General features: G+C 22.9%; 1 protein-coding gene across 2 annotated transcripts in view; it reads left to right on the top strand.

Moving 5' to 3' along the window:
* The window catches only part of LOC119611694 (teneurin-m-like), a 92,510-nt gene that overhangs the window by 17,823 nt on the left and 54,312 nt on the right, over positions 1–20,375 (top strand). Inside the window, exon 2 of one of the 2 annotated variants that reach the window (XM_037967360.1) lies at positions 1,968–3,975. The exons of the other annotated variant lie outside the window; for it this stretch is intronic. Coding sequence (XP_037823288.1) covers positions 1,968–2,107 — 140 coding nt within the window. The 3' untranslated portion in view covers positions 2,108–3,975. Of the gene's footprint in view, positions 1–1,967; positions 3,976–20,375 lie in introns of those variants that run through there. 2 annotated transcript variants of the gene reach the window in all.

Raw genomic sequence — 20,375 nt, 5'->3', positions numbered from 1 at the left:
TTACAAAATTTCTAAATAAAATTAATGAATTCATATATAATTTTAACTAAATTATAAGAAAATAACCTAAAACTTGTTTAAACCTTGGTTAACTAATCTAAGTTTAAAGTAAGTTTAAGGGTTTTTTTTTAGCTTCAAATGAAAGTTTAAGATAATTAAAGTGGTTTAAATATTATTTAAGTTAGTTTGAAAGTAAATATAAGCAATTAAATCACAATTAATTTAACTGAATCAGGTTAAATTCGTTTAAACGCCTTTAGTCATAATTAAAATTAACTGCAACATTAATTATACCACCTCCTGCCAAAAAGAAAGTGTTAAACTTAGTTTTTTTTCTTTTAATTTTTTAGGTAATAAATCCACCCTTTTTTCATATTTATGAGTTTCCCAAAAAAAAAAGGTTTTATCCAGGAAAAGTCAAATAGATTGTCAAGAGATTTGTGTGTGTTTGTATGCGTGTGTTTTTAAGAGAAAATCTTTTTAAACAAATTTAAAAGATTAAAAATAGACTTATAACAATCAATATTTTAGTACTTTTTTGTATTGTTTTGGCCTTTTGTTAAGGTATTAAGGATTTTAGCTTCTTTTGTTGTTGTAAAATCTTTGTTAAAAAGTAAAATTAAAGGTTCTTTTGTATAGAGAAAAGTTAGAAAAAAAAGGACATGTGTTTGTCTTTTAAAAAGCCAAAAGAAAAGGATTAATTTTAGTTAAGGGGAAAGTTTTGAAATTAAAGATTCTTAAACCTAGTTTAAAAATCTGAAAAATTCCTTAAAAATATAATAAATTTATCATTGATTCGGTTTTACCAAAACATTTTCCTGCTCGGAAAAAAATTCTCTTTTTTTTTTGGTTTGGTTTACATTGGCAGTCCATTAATGATTTATGGCTCAATTTTTACTGCAGTCATTTTGTATTTGTATTCTAATGTAGACGTTAAATCATGCCTAAGTTAAAATATCATCTTCAACCCCCCTCCCCCCTCTTTAACAACCATTTACTTTAACTTTCTACACCCTTTTATAAAGGGGGAGAGGATGAAGTGAGTTCTACTGCATTCTAATAAAGATTTTAACAAAAAAAAATTATTCAATTTTATTACAATTTTTTTTATATATTTTTTGTTGTAATTTTGTTGTTGTTCGCTTATAGACTTTGTGACCTAGTTTAGCTGCTGGGGGTTTTATTTTACAACAAAACCATAAAATTTATATTTTTTATTGTTATTTTTTTTTTTGGCAGAAAAGAAAAACTGCAACAAATTCTGAATTTCTAAATTTAAACTCCCAAAAAAATAGGATGTAGAGTAGCAAAATGAACAGAACTAAGGGTTAACTTTACTAACTAACTTTTAAACTTAAACTAGGTTTAGTTCAACTAGCTGTTAAACACAAACTTAAACTAATTAATAATTAGTTTAATTATTATTAAACCTTAAACTTAGTTTAGGTACATAAACTCCCTAAAACAAACTGTTATCTAAACCTCAAAAAAGTTAAACTTAGTTTACATCAACTCTTAATCCAAACAAAAACTGTTACCTTAACAAACAAACCCATTTAAATTGCAATTTAAAAACCATTTTCCTTTACAAAACAAATTTTATTGAAAAAAAAAAAAAAAAAATTCCCCAAAAATATTGAAAAATTCCTATAAAATTTCTTTAGTTTTTCCATTCGATTTGCTTGAATTAAATTTTTTAAATTTTATAATTTTTTCTCTATATTTTTAATCATAAATTGTGCATTATTTAGTTTACAATGTTCATTTCCTGTGGCGATAATAATAAATATATATATTTTTTTATACAAATAACGACATGGTTTTTTTTTAACAGAAAAAAACTTTTTATAAACAATTTGTTGTTCTATAAAACAACACAAATGATTAATTGTTTAGAAAACTATTTAGTTTTTTTAATTATTAAAACAAATAAAACTAATTATGTATTAATCTTTCTCTCTTTGCAGGTATGTTGAACAAAAATCTCTTAAAAATTGGTAAGAAATTTTACAAATATTGGAAGAAAATCCGGTTTATAAGGCAAATACAACTTGGGAACAGTTTTATCTTAAACTGTTGTCACTTAAAATTGCTTGTTATTACATAGAAAACTTTGACTTTATGATTTTATAGATATAATTTTACAAAATTTTCATTATTTCCTTAAAAACACAACTGGGAACAGTTGGAATGAAAACTGTTCCCACTTGAAATCGGACCCAAATGTTAATAATTTTGAAGTAGATTAGCAACAGATAAAAATTTCCAAGTTTTTTCTTCATTTTCTAGTAAAAATCCACTGGGAAGAGTTTGAACCCAACTGTTCCCACTTTAAATTAGGGAATTGTTAAGAAAAAGCGTTACTCTCTATCATTTCCCTTATTTGGTTTTTTAATATTTTCATTAATTCCTTGAAATTTTAACTGGGAACAGTTGAAATGAAAACTGTTCCCACTTAAAATTGTAACAAAATGTTACTAATTTTGAAGTAATTAGCAACAAATAAAAATTCCCAAGTTTTTTCTTAATTTTTTTATAAAAAGCCACTGGGAAGAGTTTGAAAACCGAACTGTTCCCACTTCAAATTTGGAAATTGTTAAGAAAAAACGTCACTCTATCATTTCCCGTATTTAGTTTTTTAATATTTTCATTAATTCCTTGAAATTCCAACTGGGAACAGTTGAATAGAAAACTGTTCCCACTTAAAATTGTAACAAAATGTTACAAGTTTTGAAGTAGATTAGCAACACATAAAAATTCTGTAATTTTTTCTTAATTTCTTGTAAAAAGCCACTGGGAAGAGTTTGAAACCCAACTGTTCCCACTTCAAATTTTGAAATTGAAAAGAGAACGTTGCTCTATCATCACCCGTATTAGTTTTTTAATATTTCTACTATTTCCTAGAAATTCTAACTGGGAACAGTTTAAATGAAAACTGTTCCCACTTAAAATTGGAACCAAATGTTAATAATTTTAAAGTAGATTAGCAACACATAAAAATTCCCAAGTTTTTTCTTAATTTTCTTGTAAAAAGCCACTGAGAAGAGTTTGAAACCCAACTGTTCCCACTTCAAATTTGGGGAATTGTTAAGAAAGAATGTTACTTTATCATTTCCCGTATTTAGTTTTTTAATATTTCTATTATTTCCTAGAATTTCCAACTGGGAACAGTTGAAATGAAAACTGTTCCCACTTGAAATTTCACCCAAATGTTACTAATTTTGAAGTAGATTAGCAACACATAAAAATTCTGTAATTATTTCTTAATTTTCTTGTAAAAAGCCACTGGGTAGAGTTTGAAACCCAACTGTTCCCACTTCAAATTTTGGCATTTTTTAAATAAAACGTTTTCCTATCATCTTCCGTATTCAGATTTTTAATATTTCTAATATTTCCTAGAAATTCCAACTGGGAACAGTTGAAATATAAACTGTTCCCACTTGAAATTGCACCCAAAAGTTAATAATTTTTAAGTAGATTAGCAACAGATAAAAATTCCCTAGATTTTTCTCAATTTTCTAGTAAAAAGACACTGGGAAGAGTTTGAAACCCAACTGTTCCCACTTCAAATTTTGGCAATTTTTAAATATATCGTTTTTCTATCATCTCCCGTATTTAGTTTTTTAATATTTCTTATATTTCCTAGAAATTCTAACTGGGAACAGTTAAAATATAAACTGTTCCCACTTGAAATTTAGTTAAAATTTCAGAAATTTTAAAATGACATAGTATCACATTAACATTTAGTAGTTTTTGCTTTAATTAAATGCAAAAAGCCACTAGGAACAGTTTTATATCCAACTGTTCCCACTTTTAAGCCTTTCTCATATAATTCAAGCTGGGAAGAGTTTAAATACAAACTGTTTACACTTGAATTTTTGTTTGCCAAGTTTCAAAATTATCTAAAATTGAATTTGAAATTGTTCCCACTTAGACTTTTTAAATTATTCAAGATTTTAAAGCTTTTTTTTTCTTCTCAAGGATTTCTTTGATGTACTACTTATCATTTTTTCTGTCCCTTTTTTTACGATGCTGATTATTTTCGTTAGATTTCTTTCTTTTTTTGCAAAAAAAATATATTTTTATTATTTAAAGAATGTTCTGTGACAACAATTTGTCATAAAAAAAACTCTCTCCATCTCTCCACAAAGATGTTGAGGATGATGACAAACTATAAACTCTTCTGAATGCTTTGGTACTTAGCCTTTTGTAGTGTCAGTCAGTTGTTATGTGTAGTGAGTATGTGTGAGAGATCCGAGAAATATCTACCAAAATTCTTATTTGAACAAAAATTTTTGTCACGTTTCAAACTCTTCTTATACGGAGATAGATAGACAGATACTCATACCGCTGCAACAACAAAATCTTGACTAAAGGCAGCCAGAAATCTATGTAGCAGATTTAAAAACGTGTCGCCCAAGATTGTTTTTTTTGGGAAAATGGAATAAAAATTAAATATATATTTTTTTTTTGTTAAAAAAATAAATGAAATTTTAACGTAAAAAACAACTTAACTTTGGTTACAAGAACAATGTTAAAGAAAACTTTAAATAAACATTTAGATATAAGCTTTTGAAAGCTTTAGAATATTTTAAAAAGAAATTAACAAAAATCTTTATGATAACAAAGATTTTAGTGGAAATGATAAAAAATAAACAGAATTTCAAAAAAAGCTTTTTTTAAGCTTCAAAAGCTTTTGACAGCTTTTTTAATTTTTAGCTTTTTTCATTGTATATTGTTATAATTACTTAAAATATCTAAAAAAGTAAAAATTTTAACAAGATTTAGAAAAAAACAAAAAAGCTTTTAAAAGCTTTTATACATTTCTAAGAAATTTGTTTGAAATTTGAAGGATTCTAAACATAAATTAACGAAAAATCTTTAAAATATTAAAGATTTTAATGAAGATTGTAAAATATCGATGGAATTTATGAAAAAGCTTTTTAAAGCTATAAAAGTTTTTTGTAGTTTAAGGCCTCATTTTCAAAGTTGTGCTGTAATTACTTAAAAAAATTTCTAAAATTCATAAAAGTTTTAACAAAAATTTAGAAAAAACCAAAAGCTTTTATAAGCTTTGAACCTGTTTTAACAGAAATTAACAAAAAATCTTTGAAATAATAAAAAATTTAATGAAAATTATAAAAAAGTAATTAAATTTATGAAAAAGCTTTTTTAAGCTTTCGTAGGCTTATGTAAGCCATAAGCTTTTAAAAGCTTTTAAGCATTTATGTTAGAAATTAACAAAAATCATGGTTATAAAGAAGATTTTAATAAAATTTAAAAAAATAACGGAATTTAAAAAAAAGCTGTTTTAGGCTTTTGAAAGCTTTTGAGTTTTAGACTAGATTTTCTTAGTATTGCTATAATTGATTAAATATCACTTAAAATTAACAAAAATTAAGAAAAAATTATGAAAAAGCTTTTTAAGCCAAAGCTTTTAAGCATTTCTGTTAGAAATTAACAAAATCTTTGTTATAAAGATTTTAATAGAAATTAAAAAAAAAACACAATTGGAGAAAAGCATTTTGAGCTTTTGAAAGCTTTTTAAATATCACTTAAAATTTAACAAAAATTAAGAAAAAAGTTAAAAGCTTTCGAAAGCTTTTAAGCATTTCTATTAGAAATTAACCAAAATCTTTGTTATAATAAAGATTTTAATAGAAATTAAAAAAATAACAAAATTTGGGCAAAAGCTCATAAAAGCTTTTAAAAGCTTTTTTAGTTTTTTGCTATATTTTCATTTTATAGTTATAATTAAAAGAAATTCATTTAAAAGAGTGAATTATTTAAAAGGTTTTAAGTTAAAAATAAAAGCTTTCGAAAGCTTTGAGTAGTTTTCTTTAAAGAAATTAATAAAATTCTATGAAATTATAAAGATTTTAAAGGAACTTTTGAAAAATACAGAAATTTATGAAAAAGCTTTTGAAAGCTTTTAATAGGCTTAAATTCTTTTTAAGAAACTTATTTTCCAGTCTTTTACTGGTCTGTTGAGCTAAAAAAAAGAGTTATTGCTTTAATATTTTTTCTTAAAATTAAACGCCTCCCCCCGCCCTCTTCTGTTTACTTAAGGTATATAGTAAAAAGGTGATTTGTTATTTTTACCACCCCCTCCCTAGACAAAAATGAATCCAAATGATAGCATATATTTTATGTCACTCAGTCCTAACACTTTGCAAATAAAAAATAGTTTTAAGTTTTGTATCTTACGTTTGTTTTCTTTTCTACAGTTCACGCAAAAGGGGGAAAATAGAAAGAAAAATCTAAAAAAAAATATTTGGCACGTAATAAAGTTGAAGCTTAACTAAATATAAAACCATAACTTAGACTACCGCCCCCTCCCCTTTTTGCTCCAAACCCCACAAGAAACTTTAATAAACAATAACTCGAGGTATAAATTACTCTGCTGGTATCATACGTATCATCATCAGCAAGTTAAAGGAAAAAAATTGAAAAAATACCCACCAAAAAAAAGTTATTTTTTTCTGGTAAATATAACTGTAATATTTATTTGATATTATCGATTTTTTTGCTGCTGCCACATCATGCCTTACGAAAAAAAAAAGGAAAACTCATTTCCCCCCTTAAAAGAAAAAAAAACACACTTATTTGTATTCCAAAAAAGGAGGGAGGGAGTATATTTCTTTCTCAACAAAAAGTTTTTCTTGGCATACAGAAATTTTCTGTTTTTTTTTTTTCATTATTTCTAGCAAATAAATATTTTCACGCTTTATTAAAACTTTTCAAAAATCCAAAAAAAAAAGTTTTGTATTTTTAACCAATAACTTTTAAAGGCCTGGTTAGTCATTAAAAAAAACACAACACAACATGTAAGTGTTAAATTTTGTGGTTAATAAACAACTCTAAACACGTACTATTGGAAAAAATCAAACAACAAATTCAACAAAAAACAAACACCACAAAATTTGACTTGATAATTTCTTCAAGGTTTCATAAACCATAAAAAGAAAATTTGAAAAATTTTTGTTTAATAACAAAAAAACATTAAATTTTAAATAGAATTTTTATTGATTTTTAACCTAAAATAAAACAAATTCTAAAAAAAAAATTAATAAATATGAAAACACATTTGGTAGACAGTTTGGTAACAGCTTTAAATTACGCAGTTTTTTAAAGCTTAATAAAAAAAAGCCAAATTCTAGTTTAAAAGGAAAACTTGTTAAAAAAAACTTAAAAACATCATTAAAACAACAAAATTTTTCGAAAATTTATCAAAGCTTTTGAAAGCTTTGCCACAATTCTAAGGAAAATTAGCTTAAAACATGAAATTTATAACAATATTTATGAAATTTATAAAAAAGAACATAATTTGTAAAAAAGCTTTTTTAAGCTTTAAAAGCTTTTGAAAGCTTTACCACTTTTCTAAGGAAAATTAGCTTAAAACATTAAATTTATAACAATATTAATGAAATTTATGAAAAAAGCACATAATTTGTAAAAAAAGCTTTAAAAGCTTATGAAAGCTTTGCCACAATTCTAAGGGAAATTAGCTTAAAATATAAAATTTATAACAATATTAATGAAATTTGTGAAAAAAGCATATAATTAGTAAAAAAAGCTTTTTTAATCTTTAAAAGCTTTTTTTTTTCTAAGCTTTTTAAAGTTTTTTTAATAGAAATTAACATAATTCATTAAAGTTATGAAAATTTTAATATAATTTTCAAAAATTTTACATAATTTATATAAAAGCTTTATTAAACATAAAAAGCTTTTGAAAGCTTTTTAAGTTTTAAGCTTTAATTTTATTAAATTACTAAAATTTGCTAATATTTCTTAAAACAAAATAGAAATTACAACAAATAGTTAAAAAATGCAAAAGCTTTCGAAAGCTTTTTTGGTCTATATCTAATAAAAATTAACAAAAATCTTAGAAATTATGAAAATTTTAATATAAATTATAAAAAACTAATAGAAATTACAAAAAATGTTTTTTATGATGAAAAGCTTCTGAAAGCTTTTTGAGTTCTAAGCTTTATTTTCTTTAATTTTAGTTTTTTTTTTACAAATTTCTTTGAAAAACAAGTGAAATTATGGGGATTTTGTATATTTTAAATGATTTTCGAAAAAAGCTTTAAATAGCGTTTAGTTAGTTTTACATATTTTATTCTTTTTAAAACATTTTTACTTATTTAAAGGAAATTAAATATAATTTAAGTAGTTTTAAAGAGTTTACAATGATTTTTTGAAAAAAGCTTTTTAAAGCTTTTAGTATATCAAAGAGTTTTTAGTACTTTAAGTATGTATTTCAATATTTTATTAAACTAGTAAAAACTCACGTAGATAAAGCTTATTTATAACGATAATTTAGAAAAAGCTTTGAAAAGCTTTTAGAAATTTTAGCAATTTTTAAGGCTTTTTTTATTGTTGAGTTATAAAATAACATTTAATTAATTGTGTAATTTAATATAAATTTTGAAAAAAAGCTTATTTATAACGATAATTTAGAAAAAGCTTTGAAAAGCTTTTAGTAATTTTAGCTATTTTTAAAGGTTTAGGCTTTTTTATTGTTGTGCTATAAAATAACATTTAAATATTTGTGTATTTCAAAACAAATTTTGAGAAGAAAAGCTTTATAAGCTAAAAGCTTGAAAAGCTTTTAAAGTTTTTAAAGCTTTTTAATAAAAATTATTACTAGTTTTCTTGTTAAACTACAACTTCATTATATGTAGTTTAATTTGTTGCTTTAAAATACTTAAACAAATGACCTTATTACCTACAGCTTTAATGTTTCTTTTCTCTCTTACTAATTTTACAATTTTAATCTCTAACAATTTATTTGCCCATGTTTTTTTTTTCTTCTTCTTCTTAAATTCAGTTCAATCTCCTATTGACCCCATTTAAACTCAGCAGCAAACCCAACTCCTTTACTATTTCCTGCCGGTTTTTGCAACCTTGTAACATCTTTCCTTTTAACAGCTTCCTCTGCTCTTACACAAACACCTAGAGCTTTTCTTATATTTATTTTATATACATATCTGTTATACAATAATTTTTGTTGCTTTTGCTGTAACATTTATTACCTTTGCGGTTATAAAAGTAATGTTTTTTTTCTTGCTTTTTTTTTTTTTGAACGTTTCGAAATTGAAAGTGTTTATGTTGAATTTTATATGTGGCTGTAATGCTTTAAGGTTTATTCAAGTGTATTCTACCCCCTTCCTGCAAAAGAACAAAATCAAACATTCACACTTGTAGATGTTTTTCCCCAAACCATTAACAAGCTGCTTGCTCCTCCATCACATCAATGCTGGGTGTGAAGTGTGAAAAAATTTATCTTTTTATGGGTTATAACTACAATACACTCACAGACAATGAATGAAATTTAATTATAAAAATTGTTTTACACATAAAAGGAGAGCAAAGGAAAAAATATATATTGTATTGAAAAAAAGATGAAAAAACCCACTGAATTAAATAAAATACAAAACAAAAGAATGGCAAGGAATACAACAATAACAAAAAAAATATGAAAGCAAAAATATGGTTATTGGAAAAACTATATATTGTATTGTATTGAACTGTAAGTATGTGTGTGTGTTATTGAAAATTGAAAAAAAAAAAATTATAAAAAAAACGTGAAAAAGTAAAGTGAGGGAATAAATGTATTACAAATTCAGTTATGTTACACTTTCATATACTTTAGTATTAAGTATTTGTAGAATGTATGAACTCACAAGTCAGTACCTCTCTCAGTTCAATGTTTATAAACTTTATATTCTAGTGGAGGGTTATAAAAGAAATTTTATTTAAATAAATTGATTTCATTAAAGTTGTAGCAAAATATAAAGGGGAATTGCATTAAAAAAACACCTGAGGTTTTCTATAATAAAAGTGTAAAAAGTAACATTTAAATGATTTGCCATAAAAAAGCTTCAAACATTTTCTGCAATAAATTTCAAATTTCCCGAGAATAATGCAAAAAAGCTTAAAATTTTAAAAGCTTTTTACCTAAACCTTTCATAACTAACAATATTTTTATATTCTATAACTAAATACACTTTAAGCTTTTAAATAATAAAAAAGCTTTCTGAAAGCTTTTCCCAAATTCCTTTAAATTTCTATAAAATATTGTCTTATAAATACATTTTCTATTAACAACTACCAAAAAAAGCTTAAAACATTAAAAGCTTTTACATATTGAGAAAGCTTTTCATAACCTTTTTCTAAAATTGAACAAACTTTTATCAAATATTTATGTTTTTAATAGTATTAATAAAAATGCTTTAAGAATAAAGACTTAAACAGAAAAATCTTTTCAATTTATTAAAAGCTTTTTTTAAGCTTTTGTATAAATTCCTGCTAAGAAATCAAAATATTTAAGTTTTCATTAGTATTTTTAATAAAAAAGTGAACAATGCAACTTTAAACTATAAAAGCTTTTAAATTTACCAAAAGCTTTTGAAAGCTTTACTTAAAATTTTATAAAATTTCACCAAATTTGTATGTTTTTAATAATATCTACAAAAATACTCATACAATTAAATATTTTTTTAATATTAAAGTGAAACCAAAGCTTTAAATCATAAAAGCTTTTAGGTTAAACAAAAGCTTTTTTAAAGCTTTTGTCTAAATTGTTAAAAATTATCTAAATTATTCCTACCGCCCTAAATATGTTGTGCTATTTTAAAAAACATTGAATTTTAAGCTTTAAATAATAAAATTTTTTAACTTAACAAAAAGCTTTTTAAAGCTTTTTTTAAATTCAGCACAAATCTTGAAATTTTTGCCAAATTTACATGTAAATATAATTATATAAAGAAAATAAAGCTTAAAAATCAAAAAGCTTTCAAAATATTTAAAAGCTTTTAAAGCTTTTTCGTAAATTTTTGGAAATTTTAGAAAATTTTTAAAAAATTTAGATTTTTTATATAAAGTTCTTTAAAATTTTGTAAATTGTTAAACATTTTCAGGATTTTATATAAAAAGGATAAAAAGCTTTCTAAAGCTTTTTAGAATTTTGCTTTGTTTTGTATACATTTTGTAAAATTTTATAATTTTATAGATAATTATAGCTATATAAAGAGTAAACTACTTAAATATGCAAAAAGCTTTGGAAAGCTTTTAAAAGCTTTTTGCTAAATTTTAAGAAAATTAAAAAATTCTTTAAAATTTAAAGAAATTTTAATAATTTTATTTAATTATAACAATATAAAGAGTAAACAACTTAAAAACACAAAAAGCTTTCGAAAGCTTTTAAAAGCTTTTTTCAGAAATTGTTAAAAAAACTTTAAATTTTAAAAATTTAAATGAATTTAGGTGATTTTGTTAAATATATTAATGTTTTGAAAGCTTTTGTTCATTTGTGTTGTTGTTGTTGTGGTATTTCCCTAAAATATTTTAGTTTTATAAATTTTTTTTCAAGCTATTAATAGCAAATTAATAATTTCTTAGGAAAAAACTTTACTAATTAAAACTTTTTTTTAAAACAAAACTTTGTACAATTTTAAGCTTTTAAATATTATAACAAAAATTTGATGTTTTTTTTGTTTTTGTTTTTAAACATAATTCTAAGCAGCAAGCATACTTCACCTGACACGTTCATTTCACACAAAAATCATTGAATCAAAATTGAATTTTCACTTTGAATAACACAATTTGTATGAGAATGGTTTTTTGGGAAAATATTTTTGAATTTTCATTTTCATAAGTCTGTGGGAGGAAAAAAAGAAAACTCCAGCTATCTGTAAAAAGTAATAAAATATTAATGAAATTCCTAACACACAACTAAGACACCTTTGCTAAGGGAAAAGCTTTATACAAATGTTAAGAGAACCGAATTTAAACTTAAGCAAATTTATCGACAGATACTTACCGGTAAAGTAATATATTATGAGTTGATGTTGAAAATTTAATACCCAGACCTTTAGATTTCTTGCTATATGCAATATTTCCATTAACAAAAAACATAAATGTTTATCAAATTCTCCACAAATACTTGAATAATACAACAGCAAACAATTTAGTGAGAAAAATATTTGAAGTTAACTTTAGAAGTATTTTGTTTATTAAAGCAAAATGTTTGTTGGGTATTTGGCAAAAAGGAATCTTTATTATGACGATTTCAGGTGGAAGTTTTTTTTTTGTATTACATATTACAGCTTTAGGTGTATATTTTATGCATCATCCATCCATCCTGCTTATGTCTACTATTCCATTTTCATAAACATTGCTTACATTTTTACACCTCAACGTGTTGTTCAGGCTTTTGTAAAGAACGTTTAAAACTTAAGGATTCAAATGGTTTGTGTATGTACATATGTATGTATTTGTGTTTTTTCAGTCATATATAGAACATTTTTTTCACATGCCAATAAAATATTACTTGTTTAAAAGCGAAAAAAAAGTTAAGCAAAGGTGTTCAAGTGGATTTTTTTTTTGTTAAATGAAAATCAAGCGCAATTTAGCTAATAAAAGCTTTAACAAGTACTTACACAAAAGAATTAAAGCCTAAACCTTTAATTCTCGCTTATATCTGATAAAAGCTTTCTAAAAATGTTGTTTTTAAAACGCTACATACAAAATAAAACTTAAAACTTAAAAATCTATTAAATTTGGCAAAAGCTCTTTAAAGCTTTTTCGAAGTTTTTTAAAATCTTTTAATTTTTTTTGCTATTTAAAGCTTAAAAACAATATATAGCTGAAAACTGTTATCTTACTTACTTAAATCTGTTATAATTGTTAAAAGCTTTCTAAAGCTTTTTCAAAATTTCTCTAAAAGCTTTTCTAAAGCTTTTACTTAAAACTGTTTAAAATTTAAAAGTATTAAAAATGTATTGCCTTTACTCAAAGCAAATACATGGTAAATTTCCACAAAAACCTTAAATTTTGTTAAAATAAAGAAAAGTTTTTTAAAGCTTTTAATCAAAACCATTTATAATCCTTAGAATTTTTAAAATTTTATTCATATTTTTAATCTAGTATTAAAATTAAAGCCTAAAATACTAAAAGCTTTCAAAATCTACAAACAAATTTCAAAAGCTTTTTGAAATTTTCATATAAAATTTTAAAAAACTTCAAGTTTTTTTGTTTTTCTGAAAAAAAATATGAAAAATAAAATTTTAAAGTGAAAAATCTAAACTAAATTAAAAGCTTTTTCAAAAAATGTTCAAACTAAATTTAAAGCTTTAATTAAAGTTTTTTTCAAAAAATGTTGATATTTTTCCTAATTCTTAAATTTTTGTTAAATTTTGTAAAACAAAAATCCTAAAATGGAAATTTTCTTTTTTTATAAAGCTTTTTAAAGCTTTTTCCTATTTTTTAACAAATCTTCACTTTTTTCTTAGTTTTTTTAATATTTGCAAGAAAGTCATGGAAAATAAAGCTTAAAATTGTAAAATCTTTTAAATTTAAACAAAAGCTTTGAAAGCTTTTTTCAAAATTTTTAAATTTTTGTACTTATAACTTATAATTCTATTACTATTTTAATAAGCTAGAAAATTCTTGAATAAAACTTAAAAAAATTATTAATTTGGAAAAAGCTTTCTAATGCTTTTTGCTTAATTGACATAAAATCTTAAAAATTTTATAAATGTTATTACTATTTTTAGCAATGCTTTAAAAAGTAACTATTAAAATAACAAAAGCTTTTATAATAAGCTAAAAGCTTTAAAAGCTTTTTTAAACTTTCTTAAATTTCTCAAAATTCTTATGATTTTTTATTGTTGTTAATAAACAAGCATTATTACAGCTTTAAATAGCTAAATGAATGGAAATTTAGTGAAAGCTTTCTAAAGCTTTTTAGAAAATGTTGGTAAAATTTTGAAATTTTTAGCTAATTTTTCAGTAATTATAATAATACAAAGAAAAAAGGAACAAAAAATACAAAAAAGCTTTTAAAAGCTTTTCCAAAGCTTTTGCCATAAATTTTGTTAATTTTGAATGAAACTTTAATATTTTAAGATTTTTTTTAAGTAATTATAACAATACAAAGAAAAAATAACACAAAATATAAAAAGCTTTCAAAAGCTTTTGCCATAAATTTTTGTTAAATTTGAATGAAACTTTCAAGATTTCTTTAAGTTTAACTGAATTTAAGTTCTTTTTAAGGTTTTCTTTGATGAATTTCTTAAACATTTTATTGCAAATTAAATCCCTTTTAAATGCTTTAAGCAGCAGCAAGACTTTAATTTCTAAAGCTTTTTTTTTTAAACATATTCTTAATAAGGGTAGTCAGACAGTTTAGACATTCAGTCTTACAATAAACAAGTCATTCTATTACTGTTTAAATTTTTCTCGTTTTCATTTCAACTTGTTGTTGTTGTTGGTTTTTTTTTTTTTTTTTTTGTAATTCATTTTTGTGTCATTGTTGTTTTTATTTCTTTCTTAGATGTCAAGTCAAAGTAATAAATTTATTTTAGAAATTTCAACAAGAAAAAAAAAACACTTCCCTTTTCCTTATTTTGTTAGTGTTATATTTAAACTTGACATGTTCATACAAGCAAAAACAACAGAAAAAGTATGGCAACACTGTTTTATAAACATTTACATTTCAATTGTTAAAGGCAAATATAGGGGGGGGGGGCTAGTACATAGAGTTTTTTTCTTTTTTGAAGGGGAAAGATTGCTTTAAAGGGAAGGGAGTATTGAAATAGCAAACCAGGGTTTATTTAACCAACAACAATGACAGCTTTTTCCTTAGCTTTTCATTTTGTAGTTGTTGTTGTAACACTATGTTGACATATTTTAATTCTTATGCATGATGCCTACATAAATTTTTATTTTATTTGTAACAATAACAACAAAATTAAAAGGGAAAATATAAAGAAAAGTCTGTTTTTTTTTTTTGGCATTAAAACAATAAAAATATTATATTCATATGTAATTTTTTACAGTGAAACACAAAAATTGTGTTAAAAAATGGGGGAAATTTTAAAATTTGCCAAATAATAGAAAATTTGTTAAAAATTAAAAATTATTTTTCTTAAATTAAAAGCTTACACTTTTAGCTTTTAAAATTTGAAAAAGCTTTTGAAATTTATTAAATTTTAAAAATTTTGCCTTTCACTGTTATGATTCTAATAAACATTTTTTTGCTTGAATACTGTATAAAGAAGTAATAAAATATTTTGTTATGAAAATGTATTTTTCGAAAAGGAAGTTGACGCCATATTTGTTGACGCCTTATAGTGATTTCTGGCTGTTCAAAATATTTGTTTAACAACATGTCAACAGTAGAAAATTTATAAGAATAATAAGTTATTGTTGTTTTTTTTATATTTTGTATAATTTTTAAGCAGCCTTAACAAATAAAGGAAATGTTTTTTTTTCAGTTCATATGTAAAACATGACAAAACATATTTTTTTCTTAACAACAATCACAATTTTGTTTTGGCAAATATATTTTAATTATTTTCAAGCATACAACAAAATAACAATTAATTTTTCTATTTTATATAAATATATTTGTTATTGTTTATGATTATCATATTTTAAGTGTTTATTTAAGTTTAATTATCTAGATATCCCTTATAAGTAAATAAACCATTAAGCAAAAGTGTTGTTTATAAAGCATACTATTTTTGGTGGTTTCGAAAATTAATAACACGTGACCAAAATGAGTCTTCATAATAACACCACCACCACCATCCTAGACCTTAGACTAATACCTTAACAAATATTTATTAATGAAGAAAACAAATATTGTCAGAGGTATTAATATAAAAACAATTATTTCTATACTAACACATGTGTTCATTTAATTGATACAACTATTTAACTAATAATTAAACTATTTTTAGTCAAACAGTTATATAGCTAATAATAACAATTACAAAAGAAATAATTAATAAACAATTTGTTAAGTAATTACAGAGACATGTAAAGGATTACAAGGTAATTAAGTTAAATATACTTACCAGCTTACCCATCTATTTTAAGCCAAAATCTGTAAAAGAAAAATTTTTAAAAAATTTATTAAAATTATTTCTTGCAAAAAAGCATTAAAGTTTTTAATACTAATCGTAAGCTTTTAAATATAAGCTTTCAAAAAGATGTATTAAACTTCTTAATAATTATTTATAAATTTCCTACAAAAATTTAAAACAAAATCAATATTAAGAAAAATTTTCAAAAATTTTTTAAAAATATTTTTTGTAAAACAGCAATAGACTTTTTTAGCAGCATTTAAAAGCTTATAGCCTAAGCTTTCAGAAAATGTATAATTTAAACGAATCGCTTAATATTATTATTGAAAAAATACCTACCAAATTATAACAAGTTTTCAAACAAAATCTAAACTAATTACAATTTTCAAAAATTCTTTAAAATTATTTTTTGCAAAACAACAATAGACTTTTTTAATACCATTTAAAAGCTTATAACCTAAGCTTTCAGAAAATGTATAATTTAAACAAATCGCTGAATATTATTGTTTAAAAAATTCCTACCAAATTATAACAAGTTTTCAAACAAAATCTAAACTAATTACATTTTTCAAAAATTAATTAAAATTATTTGTTGCAGTAGTAGACTTTTTTAACTGTATTGAAAAGCTTATAGTCTAAGCTTTTAGAAAATATATAAATCAAACAAAATTGCTTAATATTATTATTTAAAAAAATCCTATAAAATTATAACAAGTTGTCAAACAAAATCTAAACTAATTACGATTTTAAAAAATTGTTTAAAATTATTTTTTGCAAAACAGCAATAAACTTTTTTAACACCATTTAAAAGCTTATAGCCTAAGCTTTCAGAAAATGTATAAATCAAATAAATGTCTTAATATTATTATTTAAAAAATTCCTACAAAACTATAACAAAATTTTCGAATAAAACCTAAATTATTCACAATTTTCAAAAATTCTTTAAAAATATTTTTTGCAAATCAGCAATAGACTTTTTTAACACCATTTAAAAGCTTATAGCCTAAGCTTTTAGAAAATATATAACTTTTATCAAATCCTTTAATATGTTAATTTTTAAAATTTTAACAATCATTTAACAAGTTTTCAGCCAAGAACCAAAATTAATTACAATTTTCAAAAATTCTTTAAAAATATTTTTTGTAAAACAGCAATAGACTTTTTTAATACCATTTGAAAGCTTTTAGCCTAAGCTTTCGAAAAAAGTACAAATCAAACAATTCCCCTAATACTGTTATTTAAAAAATTTCTACAAAATTATAACAAGTTTTCAACCAAAAACCAAAATTAATTATAATTTTCAAAAATTCTTTAAAAATATTTTTTGCAAAAGAGCAATAGACTTTTTAAACACTATTTAAAAGCTTTTAGCCTAGGCTTTCCTAAAATGTATAATACAAATAAATCCCTTAAAATATTTAGGTTTAAATTTTATTACAACTTTTTGCATTTTTCAACCGAAAATCAAATAATACAAATTTTCAAAAATTCACCAAAATTATTTTTTCTCTAAAAAGTGTAACAAATTATATATCATTTGAAAGCTTATAACAGAAGCTTTCGCAATTTTTCATAATATAAATCAATTATTTAATAAATTTGCTTATAAAACTCTCATAAACTTAAAACATTATTAAATTTAGCAAAAAATTTTAACACATTTTTAAAATATTCTCCAAAAATATATTTTCCTAGGAAGAACTACACTTTTTATATACCATTTGAATGCTTATAAGTTAAACTAATAGTTGTATAAAATATAAACTAAATAATTTAATATATATAATTTTAATAATTTCTAAAACTTTAAACATTATTGACAAATTTTCTTGCAAAAATATTGTTTTCTCCACAATTTTTTTCCATGTTTTAAAACCTCATAAAACTTAATTAAATAAAAATACTTGTTGTATATTTACTTAGTTTTATAAAAATATTACAAAAAAAAATAAAAAAAAAATCCTATAAAACTAAACTTTATTACATGAAAATTGTTTAGTTCTTGAAGAAGAAAAAACTTATTACATTATGTTCTACTCTCTATACTCATTTCCCAGTTTATTGATAGAAAATGAAATGAAAACAATCAAATGACAACTGTCAGCAATATTTTCCATTCTTGTAGGACACAAAAAAAATGTCTACAGGAAAAAACATTTTTGGTGGATAAATTGAAAGAAACCCAAGTAAATTTTGTTTTAAGAAAAAAACTTTTTATTTGCTAAAACTAAAAAAAAATATATTGAAAAACTATGGCAGTCGTAGAAAAAAAAACCAAAGTTGTATACTTGCAAGTAAATATTGAATCAGTGGCAACCCAATTTTTTCCATAATCATACGAACTGTGACAGCTCGCAGGGAGTATTATAAGGGGCAGGAATAGGAAAAAAATGTATAAGAATTGAGAGGAAAAAAAAACTAAGTTCAAACTTTATATGATTAAAGTTATGATGAAGTATGTTTTGTAAACAGTGGAGCTTTTTTCTTTGGAAAGTTGTAAGAAAGAAACTAAAAGCTTGTTTTTAATAAAGCTTTATCAAAAGCTTAAAAATGCTTACAGTTGAACTAAAAGCCGTAAGAAACTAATTATATACTTGATTTTCCATAAAGTTTATAAAAAAAAGCTTAAAAATGCTTTCAGAAAAGCTAAAAGCTGAATGAAAACATTGAAACCGTTATTGAAAACTAATTTTCTATACTTTTAAAAGCTTTTGTTCCAAAAAAAGCTTTATAAAGCTTTAAAAAAGCTTAAAAAAGTTTTTAGTTGAGCTTAAAACTTTCGAAAGTGTTTATATTTTTAAAAAGCTTTCATTATTATCTTTAGTTTTTTATAAAGCTATAAAAAAGCTTTCACTTGAGCAAAAAGCTTTCAAAATTATATATGTTTTAGCAAGCTTTTGTTATTATCTTAGATTTTCTATGAAATAATGGTAAAAAAGGTAAAGCTTTCAATTAAGTTAAAAGCTTTAAGAATTTTTAAAATCTTTTTTATTATCTATAGATTTAGTTTAAAGTTTAAGGTTGAACTTAAAAGCTTTTGAAAGCTTTTCTTAGTTTCCTTGAAATTTAATTTAAAATGAGCCAAACAAAAGAAGCTTTTAAAAAAGCTTTTAGATGAACTTAAAGTTTCAGCATTTCAATGCTTTTACAGTTATTTAAAAGTAAGTTTAGCTAATTTTTTATATTCTTCAAGAACTTTTGTTATTATCTTTGGATTAACTAGGAAAAAAGCTTAATTTTTTATAAATATTTAAACAAGCTTTCAATTAGGCTAAAAGCTTATAAAATTTGGTACATTTTTAAAAGCATATGTTATTGTTTTTAGGTTTACTTCACAAAATTCAAGCAGAAAAGCTGCTAAAGTTTTTAGCTTAAAGTTTCAAAGTGAGCTTAAAGCTTTTTTCTTCAGATCTTGATTTAAAAGCTAATGAATCTATTCTATCTATTGTTGTTGAAATTTTATTGAAAATTTAGCTTTACTTTACAAAATTCAAGCAGAAAAGCAGCTATAGTTTGTTAAGTTAAAGGTTAAAGGTGAGCTTAAAGCTTTATCTCTTCAGATCTTCATTGAAAAGGTAATAAACTTCTAATTGCTCTATTTGCTTTGAGATTTTATTAAAAATTAAGCTTTAAAAGCTTAAAAAAGCTTTTTAAGTTTGATAGTTTAAAAGTCTTAAGATAAGCTTAAAGCTTTTAACGTTATTTTAAAGCTAATAAATACATTTTCTTTATTATGGAAGCTTTTGTTTTCTTTCTTGGAGTTTTAATTAAACTAAGAGCTTTTAAAGCTTAAAAATTAAATTTATTAAGCTTTAAAAGCTTAAAAAGGATTTTAAAGTTTAGATAAGCTTAAAGCTTTTATCGTTATTTAAAAGCTAATAAACACATTTTCTTTATATTGTTATTTTCTTGGAGTTTTAATTAAATATAAAGCTTTTAAAGCTTAAAACGTGTTTTTATAAAAGCTTTAGTGTAAAATTGAAGCTGAAAGTCAGGCTTTTGACCCACTGTAGTTCTTTATTTTCTCCTTTTTTAGTAAATAATATTACACAAAAAATGTTTTCCAACAACTCAACTAAATTATTATGATCTTTCCTACAAACAAAACTGTTTGAAACAGACTTTTTTTTTGCAAAATACGACAAAAAAACTGAAAGAAAAGATTTAAAGAGCAAAACTTTTATTTGGAAAAGTAAGAAAAACTATTTTGAAGTATTATAGTTTTCTTGTTAGTTTTTATGATTTCTTGAGGGAGTTTTGCAACAAAACAAAAAAAACCTACTGTTGCAAGGAAATCATACGAATTTTTTTTGGTATTTGGTTTTCAAGAAAAAAAGCAATTTTTCGTGTAGTAAAAGAAAAAAAATATAATTTATTTAAAATTTAAATTTTTTGTAAATTTTATTGCTGCAATTTTTCAATATTTTATTGCTAAATCCTTAAAACAATAACATGGCTTTTCCATTAAAACAGCAGCAGACATCTTTAAGTGGCTGT

The sequence above is a fragment of the Lucilia sericata genome, unplaced genomic scaffold (genome assembly GCF_015586225.1).
Source record: "Lucilia sericata isolate MDLA Ls3-8-SP2 unplaced genomic scaffold, ASM1558622v1 Contig001511F_arrow, whole genome shotgun sequence".
Lineage (NCBI taxonomy): Eukaryota > Metazoa > Arthropoda > Insecta > Diptera > Calliphoridae > Lucilia > Lucilia sericata.
This window is presented reverse-complemented; position numbering and strand designations above follow the sequence as displayed.